This window comes from Puccinia triticina, chromosome 18A (assembly GCF_026914185.1).
Source record: "Puccinia triticina chromosome 18A, complete sequence".
NCBI classification, from domain to species: Eukaryota; Fungi; Basidiomycota; class Pucciniomycetes; order Pucciniales; family Pucciniaceae; genus Puccinia; species Puccinia triticina.
In genome coordinates, this window is record NC_070575.1 from 3,666,137 (window position 1) to 3,681,431 (window position 15,295).

The following is a 15,295-nucleotide window of genomic DNA, read 5'->3' on the forward strand; positions in this document are numbered from 1 at the left end:
TTGTTTGCTTCTGGATTATCTTCGCAATCCAAATACGAAAGAGACTTGGAGATTATACTCGCCATTTCTTTTTTTGATGGTCGCACAGTTGGGATTTCTCGTTCATCGTCGGAATCAGGAATGCTATTGTCATCTTCTTGCGCTTTAACGAAGTCGAAAATCTCTTCAGTTGTCCAGATTTTTGTGACAACATCATCCTCGCCCACCGGGTTAAGCAGATTCTCGATTGACATGCGATTGGCCGGTAGAACTAGGCCGATCGACTCTAAAGTATTCAGCTGAGATGATATAAACGATTCGGCTTGTTCAATCTCTTTGGTGCTGGAAAGAGAACATATTCAGTCTCCAGTTAAGATATGTATCAAGATATTTAAATTGATTGATGCTTACATTTTTTCTGCACAACCATTAGATTGCTGCTCAGTGATTTGAGTTTTTCCCCAGCAGTTTTTAACTGTTTGACTCGAGACACTTTGCCAGGCCTTCTTGGCCATCTTCATTGCGGTGAGCTGGTTTACAGTGAAAATGTCTTTCACTGGAGTCTTGATGGACTCGGTCTCATCAGAAAAAATTGTGATCGTTCGTGAAATAGCTTTTTTGCGATAGTAAGACTTGAAACACTTGATGATTCCAGCATCTAGTGGTTGGACATGACTGGTGAGGTTCGGAGAAAAAAATTCAACTCGGATGTTTGATACACCGCCTTCTGGAATGGTGTGACCGCTGAAGTTGTCTAGCAAGAGCAGAATGTGTCGTTGTTCTTCCTTGAGCTTAGCATTCCACCTCTTTAACCAGTTTTCAAATATTTCCGATGTCATCCAGGCACTTGAATTGAAGGCATAATCGTACCCGTAGTCGCGCGCATCCTTCTTCAAAAAGCATCGAGGCCGTTTTGCTTTTCCAATGAAAAGTGGATCGGTCTTCTCACTTCCGTCAGCATTGCATGTGAGAGCAATGGTCATCCGGGTCTTGTTACCTTTAACGCCGTGAGTTCTATTGAATGCGAGACCGGTATCTGGTGGCATCCTAAAAAGATAACAAGAGTTAACAGCATGCACAAGACAAATGTTAAGCAATTCAAGCTACACAGAAAAACATACAAGTAGAAGAGACCTGTCTCATCCATGTTAAAAATATCCTTCAGCTGGAATTTTGAGGTAATCTCCTTCATTCTCTCGATCTCCTTCTCAACAACACTGATATCCACCGAAGCAGCCTCGCCGTGTTTTCGGTACGCTCTGATTTGATGGCGATTCTTGAAAGAGTCCAACCATCCCGAGCTTAAATTGAGCCAATCGTTGGACAGTATTCCGGCTAGACGAGCGAAGTCTCTCCATTTTTCTTTGATAATTTTGCCTGTTACTGTTAAGTTGAGATGCATTGCTTGCTTCAGCCATTCAACCAGAGCAGCTTCCACCTGAGGATGCGAGATTGTGCGAATCCTTTTGCTGGCGGGGTTGCTTGTTTGAGAAAACTTTGATCTTATATTTTCTTCGTCCTTCAACCACTTCGAAATCAGTGGTTGTTTTATCTTCAGATGCGGATAAACGGTCAAAAATGTAGAGCAGTCTTTGATTGGTTCTTGCCGTTTTTATAGTGCCAATCAAGCACTTCAACCTTCTCATTATAGCTAGCATTACTAATCTTAGAGTTTGTTGTGGTTTTGACATCTGCTTTGCGTTTCTTAGACAAAATAGCAACTTCTTTCGAGGCAGAGTTATCGCTTCTTGTTTCCTTATTCTTTCCGGATCGCTTTTCCGCGGTGTTATTTGTCTTCTGCTTCTTTGCTTCTTGTTTTTCGTCCTTTTTATTTTTATCTTTCTTTTCTTCCATCGCAGCTAAGTTCTTGCAGCAGAAATCAAGTATTTTGACAAACGTGCTGACTTCGGTCGACTCAAGAGCAGTAGAATTGCTAATGGATGTCGGAAGTGAAGATATCTTATTGATTAGTAACTCGCCATCGACCAGGTTCCCTTCACCGTCCATCCATTTCTCCTCCTCTTCTGTTATCAGTTCGCCATTCTTGAGTTTTGAACGTAGTTTATCCTGTTTCTGTTTGTATTGAGCCTTCATTGTTTTGAAGCTTGCTTCAATGAAGTCTAACCGAATGTCTTCCAAGTTCTTTGTTGCATCGTTCACGCTTGGTCGTTGAGGCAAGTCGTGGGCATAGAGTGTATTGCCAACGCAGGAAAGATGAATCAAAGCTGGACTGTCTTTCAAGAGCTCTAAAAAGCTATCAACAGATTCGGTAGGCATGATGTGGTACTTGATTATTTACGGAGTGCTTAATGCTTGATCTGAGGTCTTTGGCAGAATAAAGTGACTCAGGGTGACTCAGGCTCGACTGGAGACCATGTGGAATTTCATTATGTACATACATACAAGAGCCGTGACGGCTTGCTTTCCCTTTCAAAATGAATGCTTTCTTGTATAATTGCCATCCATTAGGGTCACAGGCATGAAGGGAAGCCATCAAATATCTCATGATACAATTTTTTTTGTGTGAGAATATATGCACTTAGACAGATAATGTTCCTTATTTTTTGCAAAAAAAAGTATGTGGTATGCCGTTATGCGGTATTCCCCAGAAATTTGCAAATTTGGCCCGCACCAACTACGGTGGACCAAAATCAGTATGCGGTACAGGAGGTTATGCCCTTAGACAAGTATGCGGTTGAGGAGGTTCGACTGTATGATGATGTTCTTGCAGGACTTTGACTTTTTGGCTCTTGTTGGTTCGGTTCTAGTTTTTTCTGCCGCTTAGAATGTGCTCGAACTCAGGTTTCATTTCTTCATGTGACATGTGACAGACATTTCATCTAACAACTACTGCTTCTCCCCCGGCCAAAGAAGAACTAATTGAACGCAATACATAGAGTAGAACTCTCCCTTGGACCGAGGAAGGACTCTACTCGCAGTTGATTAACAAGGACAGGAGAGATGCGAGTAATAGAACGCTAGACCTCTCCTGTCCAAACACTGGCCCCTCTGTTAACCCCATTTTTGGGTATATTAAAAATAACTTTAAAGTTATTTTGCACTTTACCGCGCTTTAGCCGCGCGCTACATCGCACCGTGCTCTGTCGCCGGCGTAGCTAGAGGAGTATTCATACTCTTGGCATCACCGAGCCTGACAAAATGTGTGATTATGTCAGCCAACTTTGAAAATTTTCAAAGCCAGGATCTCACATGCAGCTGGAAGATCCACAGACTTCAGACAACCAGAACCACACCCCAGATAAGTTCTCCCCAACTGAATGTTTTTTTATTTTATCCAGTTCTGCGCCATTGCAACCAAATTGAGGAAGTCGTCAAACTCAAAGGCCAAATTTGTTCAGCTTTGTCAAGAACATAGATGCCAGAAGCCTCAAAACGTTGAGCAGGATGTCCTGACTTGGTGGAACTCCACATACCTGCAGCTGTCAAGCAATGTCGGATGCAAGAATGCTATGTAAGTCTATTTACCAATGCCGCAGGGATGAAGCAGACTGAAATATGTTTTATTGCAGTATTATGTGGCAGTGTTATAAACAGTTTTTTTAACCTCGCAAAAACCATGTGAGCCAGCAAGACTTTGACTTGGCGGCGGACCTGGTGCAGGTCCTTAAACCGTTTTATGAAATGATGCTTCAAGTATCAACAAAAGCCTCACCTTGGGTGGCCGAAGTGGTAATCTTCATTGTTCAAATCACAGTGGGCCTTTCAGCTGTAATTGCAAGAGAAGATCCAGTTTACCCTCCTGCATTACAAAACACATGCCGGGCTGGGCTTTGCATTACAAATAAGTACTATTCCCTCACCAACTGTTCACCCATTTACAGAATAGCAATGGGTGAGTTGTTTTTCTCCTTCCAATCTAATCTTTTTGCTTTCATCACAGTAATCTTTTCAAAACTTTCAGTTCTCCATCCCTATTTCAAGGACGAATACTTCAAGCTGGCCAAATGGCCTAAGCAGGCTAAGAGCATCCGCATCTGTTGCTAAGTTAGTCTGGACTAACTAGCTCAGATTACGGGCAGAGTAGGCTAATCCGAGTGGCCGGCCGCATCAGTGTAGATTGGGAGGTCCGAGGCTGTGGGAGATTATGTGATTAGGTGCCTGTATGGTATGTGTTTGGCACCTAAACACATAGAGTTCATGCCATTGAGCATGATGCATATGCATTTCAGAGGTTAGTCCAAGGACTAGTGGGGGCTAGATTTATACCCCACTAGCTCCAAACCAAGCTCTGGGTCAAGTTGATCCCTGGTTGATCCAACCCAATGCGGTTGCGGGGTCGAACTAAGTGCCCTAATCCGGGCTAACTTAGTGCCCGGTGCGGATGGTCTAAGGCTTGGATTGATGAGGCAATCAAACTCACTCACAAGATGTGCCGCAAGTGGTACCTCAAAACCCGACCAAAGTCCCAAAACATCCAAATAAAGTACCAGCAAAGGTAAAAACATCTCTTGATTTCTAAAAATCACCAAGTTAACTAACCAAATCCTCTTTCAGCCCCAAGCAGGTGTCCTAGCAGGACTCGGTGCTGCAATAGCAAGGTCCGCTGAAGCGCCATGACACACGTCTCTCTGGTGGCCTGTATTTGAACAATGGCAAACCAATCAATGGGCTCCAGTGGTGGGTTGAGCAGAAGCAAAGCCAAAATACCCACCATGGCCTCTTACAGATGGCTCTTCATTTCCTGTGTTGCCCAGGTAGGAAAAACTCAATCTTTTGCAAATACAGAAAACAAAAAACTGACCTGTTGTCATAAAATAATTAGCCACAACAGTTGATGTCAAGCGTACACCCGGGGAGTCCTTGATCGACGAGGATATCTCGAGGAATCCTCGTGGATTCCCCGTAGTGCCCCCGCGCGAGGCTGGACCAGCGGCTGCTGGTCCACACGTTCACGTGCTCTCCACCAAGTGGATCACGGGGGCACCTCGTGATGGCCCCGAGGATTCCACGAGAGCCTTTGGCTGTCCGTGGAATCCCCGAGGACTCCTCGTGATAGCGACGGCAGGGTTGGGCTGACGGATCAATCACCAAGCCCCAGGTGGTCGCCTCCCCGAGGAATCATCGTGATCCCGACGGGCGGGTCGAGCCCACGGATGGCAGCGATGGCTTGAAGGGTGGAGTCCACGTGGCTAATCAGTCCATCGCATCCACCTTTCGCCGGCCTGTGGCTCGGTTAGGCCAGTTCGCCTTGGCGGAGCGGATTAAATCCGCTGGGCATACATGTCACCGCATGTGGTACCGCCGGGGTACCACGCGCTGCATTGCAAATCTAATGGCCGTGATAGAGAGAGAAAACTAGCAGATAAAAGAAATAAGAAAAAAAACTAATAATAAATGTAACAAGAAAGAGGAAAATTAAAAGGTGTGGATAGCGCCTTCTTCGTCCTCGTCGAGGGGGGCCTCCTGGCCTCTCCTCACCAAGATGGCCTGCACTTCATCCTCAGATGGGAGCGCAACTGAGATTGCAGCAAGATCACTCGCAGTCTTTGTGCCATCAAAAAGTTGGGAGTCGTATGCCAAAATGAGCCGCCCATACCTGATAAGTAATGCTTGATCAGAATGTGTTCCCACAAACAAAGCAATTTGTATGAACTCACGCTACTTTGTAGTCGTGCGACTTGCGGCGCATGCTCTCCAGATGTCGATCTATCACCTCCCAAGGTGATCGAGCCACGGTTGTAGTTCGATCTTGTTGACGCTGCATAAACATGTGCAGGCAAAGATACGCCATGTGCACTAACAAGCTGATGTGGATTGAGTGTGCTACATCGGCGCGGGTCATGAGTGCATGCCTGGGGGAAAAATCTCGCAACACCTGTGGATTGATTCAGTTACAATTAGACCATAAGCTTAAAACTGGCCTGCATACAACCAGCATGAAGGATTTCATGGCACTGACACTGACAACCACATCGGTGATTTGTGGGATGGCTACGGGGTTGGCTCGGGGACCTGGCCTGGCTCCAGTCATAATCTAAATTCAGAAGAATGATTAATCATTCATTGTGTGCAACATTTGATGTTTGGTTAGGTACGTACCAACTTTGCCAGTGCACTTCTCTCGTACTTGAGCAATTCGCGGATTAGGAGTGCGACACTTATTGTGGCATTGTTGTCTTCAGCAAGATATCCCGGTGGCAAGTGGGTCTCTTTCCATTCGTTGTCCATTGCGTCTATTTCAGCCTACAGTTGATTTTACATGTCAACTAGCAATGACATAGCAATTCGCGGAGTAGGAGTGCGACACTTATTGTGGCATTGTCGTCTTCAGCAAGATATCCCGGTGGCAAGTGGGTCTCTTTCCATTTGTTGTCCATTGCGTCTATTTCAGCCTACAGTTGATTTTACATGTCAACTAGCAATGACATGGACAAAAGCAGCGAAATACATACCTTTACTAATACCAGTGGGGTATTGGGGATGAGCGCGCGGGTCGTGACAGTATGGGTTCGACCATATGAATGGAGAGCTGGCATGAGAAGCTTTTGGCGGGTTTTAGTGCGAATCAGAGCCTGAATCATTCAATCCGAGCATCAGATTTGGTCCAACTTGTGTAAGTAACTGATTGGACTTACTCAAACATCTCGGTGGTAAACAAAGCCCCTGATTGCATTAACACAATCAGCAGGAGGGGCGGCTGAGACATTTCCAGTTGCATTCTGGGTTACAGATGGTTCTAGTCGGTCTTGGATCGATTCGAGGTACATCAGGGTAGCCATCACCAGATCGGACTCTGGGAGCTGGGCAAGGGCAGAGATGAAATATCAGACCAACGATAAATCTTGGGTTAAAAATTGGAGGAGGCATTACACTTGCTACCCTTCTGACCCGCTTGATCTGAATCACGGAGAGGCCTAAATCATCCGCAAGTTGGTCAGTTGTCATGCCCTCTGGAGCATGCTCAGTACCAAGGTTGGTGGGGTTAGGTTCAGTTTTGGGTTCAGCTGAATCTTCATCATTCCCGTCGTTGCGACCCTCATCTTCGCTGTGAATCATAGGGGCTAGCTCAGCGAGTCGTGCCGCACCATCCAGGTCAGGATGGATTCTTGGGGTTGATGCGACTTGATTCGGACTCCTGCCTCCGTAAGGGGCCGCAGCACTTCCTTCTGGGCTGACTGCTGCTGAATGGCGTATCGAGCCGACTACTCCTGCAGATTTCCACATCAATTTGGAGTTGATACAGGATACTGAAAGTTTGCGGTGGTGTTCAAGGGGGTGGGGACTTACCTGTACCTGCAGAAGGGATGGAACGTGCACGGAATCGAGTAGTAACATTCATTGGCAAGGCCGTCCCAGACATGATATCAAAAATGAAATGATGTTTCAGCTCGGTATTTGAGAGACTTTTGTCAAATGAGTAGGGTTTTAGATGGGGCAAAGACGTGGATTGGGGGAAAGGACTTACTGCAAGTCACAGATTTTGTGATTTTATGGTGATTGGCTGGTCTCTTTGGAGGTGATGTCGTTTGGTGGGAGGAGGACTCTGGTGGGTGAGGGTGATGATGGTCAGACTGATCCCCGATGAAAATTTCTGATGGTGTCTCACAATATTTGAATTTCATCTTGCGATCTCGACATATCTAAAAATCCCGTGATTTCGACGGATCACCAATCCTCGCGCTGTTGCCTTGAAATGCCTCCCCTGGGCTAGATTTATTGTACGTGTTGACCGATCAAATATTAGATTGTTTCCACTCACTTTAGCCTGCTTATGCCGGACTTGGATTGAGAATTATTACCTTTGCAAATACATATTCCTGCCGAGGAAATTTCACCTGGAATCCAACCTATCACCCATAACTTTTGGGTCTCTATCACTCTATACCAAATAGACAAAACAGGTCTCTATCACTCTATACCAAAGAGACAAAACATATCTATTTAATCTTTTTATCTGATCTATTTATTTCATATTATCTGAGTAACATCCAATCCCCAAACACACCAAATTGGTCTGAAATATATATAAGACATCCAAAAATATTTGTATCCAACTTGCAATCCCATACAATAGATCAATTTTTGATCTTCTGTTCGGATTATCTTCATTCTTATCAGTTTCAGTAACAAATTAAAATCCAAATGGCCGAAATAGCAGGTGAGGCCTGCCTACTTTAATGCATTTTTCTTGTATTGGTTCTGATCTCTTTCAATGGAATTGCAGGTTTCACCAGATTTGTAGATTCTCAAGGGACTTCAAGCTACCAATGTCATTACTGTCATGGACGTAGAATGAAATTTGTCACAGAACACCTGAACTCAGCTTCACACCTCAATGCTGTCAGACAGAATGTGCTGTTGAGCCAATTGAAAATTGGGCAGTCAAATATGGTAAACACTGGTCCTTTGGCACAGTGTAGGCCTCCAGATATGGATTGGGACAATGCCTGGCCTGCTCAAGATTCACTCAACACTGAAATGCAAATCCCAGAAGTCATGCAGCCAGAGTACAACATCAGAGATGATGATGATGTTGGTTTTGGCTCAGAATCTTCAGGAGTCCATGATCCCCCTTCTGATTATTCAGAAGAATTTCTCTCTTGGGATATGTTTGGAGATTCAATAATTGCACATCGTGCAGATGCACAAAATACCCCTCAGGCAGGTCAAATACCTGCTGTTGATTGGGATCCTTTGAAAAACGAAGAGGTATGACCAGTTAATTGTGCATGGTATTGCTTCATAGGACTCATTGAATTGCTCAATCTGACTTTTCAGGATTTCATGGCATGCCTTATTATGGGATATTTGCACAATCTCATTTCACGTGTGACATACCTCCAACTCAGGATTGTCCTTAAGATGAAGAAGTTGGTTCTGCCATATTGGGATGCGGTACGGAAATCAAGAGAGAGAATAAGAACCCTGCTGAATTTTGTCAATCAGGAGTCCATCAGCGTGTGGGATAATAAGATATTCACCATTAGTGTAAAAGGAATCTTGGCCAATGTGGGTGATTAATTATCATTAAAATACTTGATTATTATGCTGAAATCATGTTTTCCCTTTTATTAGGAATTGTTGAATCCATATGTAACCAAGCATCTGGAGTTTTATCCACATGACCCATGTGGGGAACCAATTGATAGACTTTGTCAGAGCTACAAGTGGAGAGAAGATCTACCGCGGGATGTGCGGGTACAGATGGTCTACAATGGACCAAAGCATTATTACATATATGAGCCCACACAGCTGAAATCTGGCGAAGTTGTGATCCCCACTTATTTTTACAAGGCTAAGGGGAAATTATATGCAAAATGTTGCGTTCCTGAATATGAGCCCAATGAAACAGGAGAAGGCTTTGATATAATTATTCCAGCAGATGTTAAATTTAATGACACTGATAACCAGCGGGTTGTGGATATTTTGGATTTTGACAAGTTCTATTCCGAAATATCTGAAATTGTTGCGGAAGATGGTAGAAAGTGGCCAATAAAATGTGGCAAGAATCTGTATGGTGAGTAAATCATTCACCATCACAAGCATGAGATGCCAATTTGAACCATTTTATCTATGACTGATTTCTATTTATAGAAGAAGACAAGAGTGGTCAAAAATTACCAATTGATCTTCCCAACCCATGGAGGGAAAAGGCCGAAAATTGCATAATACGCCATGTACCCATTACCCTCTATGCAGATGACACCTCTGGTAATTGTTCAAAACAATGGAACAAACATATATCTTACTATTTCACTTTATCTGGCCTACCTCCACACTGGTCCAATCAGGAATACAATTGTCAATTTGTGGCAACCTCCAATGTGGCTAGTTGCTTGGAGTTAGCAGACCCAATCATTGAGGAAATTAAGTAAGTTTTTTTCACTATTGAATGTTCTCATTGTACACAATGTTAAAATTAGGTCATTTAATTAATATTGCTACCAGTGATATGAGTGTGAATGGGCATTTTGCTTATGAAGGAAATTGGCAGTCTTTCAACCAAGATGCACTCAATATTCCCTCCTTAAGAGCAGTTTTCATGGTCACCCACTACAAAAGTTTCATTGGAAAACACATGAAAATAGTTATTCAAGCCGCCCCGTTTGTATTCTTCCCATTCATGAACAGACAGCAGAGGGATCTATGGATGTCCTTGTGTTACCTGTGTACATTTGTTTACCAAACAAAAATTGACAACATGGAACAATACATTGAAGATCTTCAAAAACACATTGATATATTCTTGTATCATGTGTTGAGCATGACTGCTCAGTGGGTCAATAAAGCAAAATTCCATATGCTCCTCCATCTACCAGAATCAGTCAGGAGGTTTGGCCCGCCTAGCTTGTTTTCATCTGAAAAAATTGAATCTTACAATGGTATAATGAGGAATGCTTCAATTCATTCAAATAGGCAAGCCCCAGGGAGGGACATAGCAAACACTTTCTCCAATTATCAAGCAATGCGACTTATCTTATCCGGAGTTTTTCTCTACAATCACACAAAAAACTACCATTTCAGGCCTTCAAAACATGTCACAGATGTATTCAAATTCAACAAGGAAGTACAAAAACTCATGGGAATAGACCTTTCTGAACCAATAAGATATCCAATATTGTACAATGGTGTGGTGCCTGGAGAGAATGGAGTTACCCCACCAAAGTTCCTGTTGGAAAATCACCCCTCAACAAAGTGGATATTGGTTTCAAGTATTAAAACAGATGAACATGATATAGTTCAGAAAGGAAGCTTTGTCTTGGTGAGTTTGAATTTTTTAGTATGAAGGTTTCAAACACATATTTACAAACCCTGCGCCACATGTAGATTGCTAGGCGCAAGATTTACCCAATTGTTGCATCTGTTGCATCAATTTGGCAAGCAGCACATTCATCCAAAACATTTTACATAGAACTAAAAGCTTACCAGTCTGTTGGGGTCAATGTATTTTATCAAATGCGGGAATACAGAGACACAAATAAATTTATTTACGCAAGAGCTGAGGTGAGGGAACCAATATGAGTGTTCTTGAAATCAAATATTGTACACAACTGACCAAACTATGTTTTCTCACAGAATGTAATTTGTTGCCTCAATTTCCAACATAACTGCCATGATGCCCTGTGTCAGGTGACCCTTGAGAAATCAGCCAGAGTAGGTAGACAAGAGGGCCAGACCTCTAAATATGTTGTCAATCATCAGCACAGTTCAAATGACGGCTACATCCTCAATGCCTGCTCATTAAGATCAATAATGGAGCACAGGACTGAGTCCAGGTTGACATTTGCGCCTATCACATCCAAGGATTGGGAAGAAGCCACTATAAAAGGAATGGAAACATGGCTCCATAGACCACATCATCCAAATCCAAAACCCAAAATAGCTGCCAAGAAAAAAAAGACCCCTAGCTTACCTCATCAAGTACCCCTGAAGCCCACCCAAATACCTGGCCAAAGTATTGTGACACCAAACCTAACTCATCAGTTCCCCAAGCCTCAGGAGAAAAAATCATATTCAGTACCGGCCACTCAAATCCATCAATTCAATGTGGATCCTACTAAAGCACAAACAAAAATGAATCCACATTATCCGCAACCCCAAGCTCCCCCCGCTGCACCCACAACAAGTAGGCATGACTCAAATTATCCAGGTAGTCATATGCAATTATGGTGTTCAAAGTTGGTTTGCACAATTTTATGCATGCATAAATCATAAAATCATAAAATCTTTTTTGCAGGGGATATGACTGTCTGATTATGTGATACAAAATTTCCTCACCAAAATATTTTTATGATTTTATGATTTATGCATGCATAAAATTATGCAAACCAACTTTGAACACCATAAATATATCCCGCAGGGCAACTATTCACACAATGTGTCACTGTACCAGGACCCTGGCTCAACCCTGGCCCAAAGGAGAATGAGTCCAAGCATTTCAAATGCACCCAGCTTGCCACTGTCCCAGGAACCTGGCTCAACCCAGGCCCAAAGAAGAATGGGTGCAAGCATGTCAAATGCACCCAGCTTTCCACTGTACCATGAGGAACTTGGCTCAAACCTGGCCCAAAGAAGAATGAGCGCAAGCATGTCAAATGCACCATGCTATAATGGATCACTTTATCCAAAATCTGATATGCAGTATAGCCCTTGTGGATCCCAGTATAACAATCAAATGTTCTACCAAGATCCTAGAAAAAATCCAGCAAGCCCATACATATCACATCATCCAAATTTGTCTATGCAGTACATCCAATCAGGCTCAACTAAGAGAAGAAAAAGCATCTCTGATTCCGTCTCTATTGACCCCAGACTATCTGAGGCATCATCACAAAAATTTTTATCTATTCCAAATGCAAGAAATAAGGTAGAGACCAAGACATTTGGACCTCCTCCTTATCAACCCACAAGGTGGCATGACTACATATGGAAATTACCTCTATCAATACAAGCATTTGTGGAGGAAATTTTTGATGTTGAAGGAGATGGACACTGCGGGTTCAGGGCAGTGTCATTCTGTCTGGAAAGAGGAGAAGGGGATTACATGAATATCCGCAAAGAGCTAATTCATGAATTGACACAAAGGCAAGAGTTCTATAGAAAAGCAAACCCTTATTATACTGTTGAAGAGCATCTAAAAATGTTGGATGCGCCATCCTCTGATCCATGTTGCCCAGACTATTGGATGGGGATGCCTGGGATGGGAAGGCTTATTGCCAATGCCTTTCAGAGACCAGTATTTTTTTACTCCATACATGAGTGCCAATCATTTTTCCCAGACTTTGTTGGTCCAAATGACAACCGGCCTATTACTTTTGCATTCATTGCATCAAAGCAACATTTTGTTGCTTTGAAAATCAAGTATGTTACTAAATTCCCAGTTCCCAAACCAGTTGGATTTGTGGGAGAGTCATTTTCACAACATCATATGGCCTGGCGGTACAAGTATCAAAAGTACTTCAACATTTACGAAATAACCAAGAATGAGAAAGAATATGCAAAAATCACAGGCCGAGTACTGTAAAAAGAATATCATTGTGTAAAAGCAAGAGATGAGGTGTTGGAAAAAATAAAGGTTGGATTTTACCGCTGTATGGTACTTCTTACCGCATGGGACATGCCTTGCAATCAAATTGTTTAGGATTCACACATTGTTCTTATTAAAATTTTACATTGGTTTTTGTTTTCAATATCTATATGTGCATGTTTGGCTGTTTTATTTTTCTTTGAGTTTATTCTTTTCTTTGATGATTTGTTTCTCTTATCATTCATTGGTGGCTCTCCCCAGTGCAGCACATCATTTGTGCTCTTGGTTACATTTAATGTAAATAAGATTTGGCACTGAAATCCAAACAATCACTCAGGAAGAGGGGCAGAATATTGTGATGAGATGAGGGAAATCTACTAATCAGAGAAGATTCTTCATTCAGGAAAAGGAGCTGAGGAATTCAACCAGTCATTCAGGAAGAGGATTTGACAATTTTGGAGTTGCAGGAATAAAAAGAAATCTACTACAAATAAGAAATGTAGTATATAACAAGAGATATGGCTAGAATTGAGTTTCTTGAGCTTCACAAATAGCAGAGGCTATCTTTATACCTCTCAAGATTGCCTGCGCCGGACCCCACTTCAAGCCAAGGTCACGCAGCTCACAGTTGCTTGTACCTTCAAACAATGTCCAGTGAAATATATTGTGGTTTGCAATCATGTCCTGGACCGGTTGGTAGTCCAGGGGGATATGGCACATCGAGAGAAATTGAGGCATGGAGAAAGGAGGAGCCGGCATGCTAGTTCCAAGACCGGTATTCTGCCTCTTCGGAGGTGGAGGACGATTAGCGGAGAGATCCGGAAACACCCATGCATCACACAATGGCGACGGGCGTTTTCCCATTGGCTCCACCAGGGACCCGTGGATTCCTCATGTTTCTTCTCAAAGGAGCGACGAGGAATTCAAGACAAACACAGATGTTGTGTTCTTTTCGGCACCACCGGGAATTCAATGGGTGCTGTGGATTCCTCGTCGGTGGAAACGACGAGAAAATCAAGTGGAACACTCTCGCCGTGTTCCTGTCGGCTCCACGGGGATCTCACCTGTTTCCCCATCGGAATGACGAGGAGATCCCTGGCGGGTGGAGACGACTGGGTATCCCGGCGTGTCCACCCATATTCGACGTGATAGTGATACTGACGGGGGGCGAGGTGAATTCCGCATGGGTTTCACCAATCCGGTGTCACCCGTTGTATCCACGAACCGCCTCGCCAGGAAGTACCCCCGGCGTGTACATTCAGCTTTGGCCAAGATTACGTCTCAACAAGGAGACACAGCCTACATGCAAAGTCAGTGAGTCGAGGAATGTGGTGTTCTATTCAAAGCATAACAACATCCAACCTCTGTGGCTAAACAAATACAACAAAAAGATGAAGAATAAGAATAAGAGCAGAAGAAAGGCAACAGTGGGCCACTTAGCGTTAGTGTAGCGGCAAAAAGCGCCCACCCATTTTGAGCAGCGTTAGCACGCTGTTAGCAACACTGGGTCGCTACGCTAACCATAGCGGTTAGTGTAGCGCAGCGCAGCGCAAATGCGCTATTTTTTAGCGTAGCGTTAGCGCAATTGCACGCATATGCGCTAACGCTACGCGCACGCGGTGCGCAGCTATTTTAGCTGATAGCGTAGCGTTAGCGCAGATGGGCGCAATTGCGCTAACGCTACACATGCAGGGCGCAAAAGAGCGCGCGCTACGCTGCGCTACAGCGCCTTTAGCGGGAAAAAATGGCTTTTTTCCGCTAAAAGCGCTGTAGCGCAGCGCAGCGTAGCGTAGCGACTGTAGCGGCGCGCTAACGCTAACAAAGAATTGGCGCGCCGTTAGCGCCGCTGAAAATTAGCGCAGCGTAGCGGCGCTAACAGCGCGCTAACGCTATGCAAAATAGAGGGGCGCTTTTTGCCGCTACGCTAACGCGTAGCGCTCAAATAGCGTAGCGTAGCGTAGCGACCCAGTGTTGCTGTTAGCAACGCTACGCTGTGCTGATTTTCAGCGGCGCTAACAGCGCGCCAATTGTTTGTTAGTGTTAGCGCGCCGCTACAGTCACTACGCTACAGCGCTTTTAGCGGAAAAAAGAACCTTTTTTCAGCTAAAAGCACTGTGGCGCACCGTAGCGCGCGCTCTTTTGCGCCCTGCGTGTGTAGCGTTAGCACAATTGCGCGCATCTGCGCTAACGCTACGCTAACAGCTAAATTAGCTGCGCACCCTTTGCGCGTAGCGTTAGCGCAGAGAAGGCGCAATTTGCTAACGCTACGCTAAAATTTAGCGGAATTCCACTACACTACGCCACGCTAACACTACGGTTAGCATAGCT

General features: G+C 44.0%; 1 protein-coding gene across 1 annotated transcript; it reads right to left on the reverse strand.

The window, feature by feature from the left end:
* Positions 1–6,206: 6,206 nt before the first annotated feature.
* PtA15_18A396 (uncharacterized protein) lies at positions 6,207–7,562 on the reverse strand (the record flags this gene model as incomplete). Its single annotated transcript, XM_053164930.1, has 6 exons — positions 6,207–6,332; positions 6,393–6,512; positions 6,582–6,740; positions 6,811–7,148; positions 7,228–7,327; positions 7,416–7,562. The coding sequence occupies 6 exons, from the start codon at positions 7,560–7,562 to the stop codon at positions 6,207–6,209; spliced, it is 990 nt and encodes a 329-aa protein (XP_053028891.1).
* Between the last annotated feature and the right edge of the window lie 7,733 nt (positions 7,563–15,295).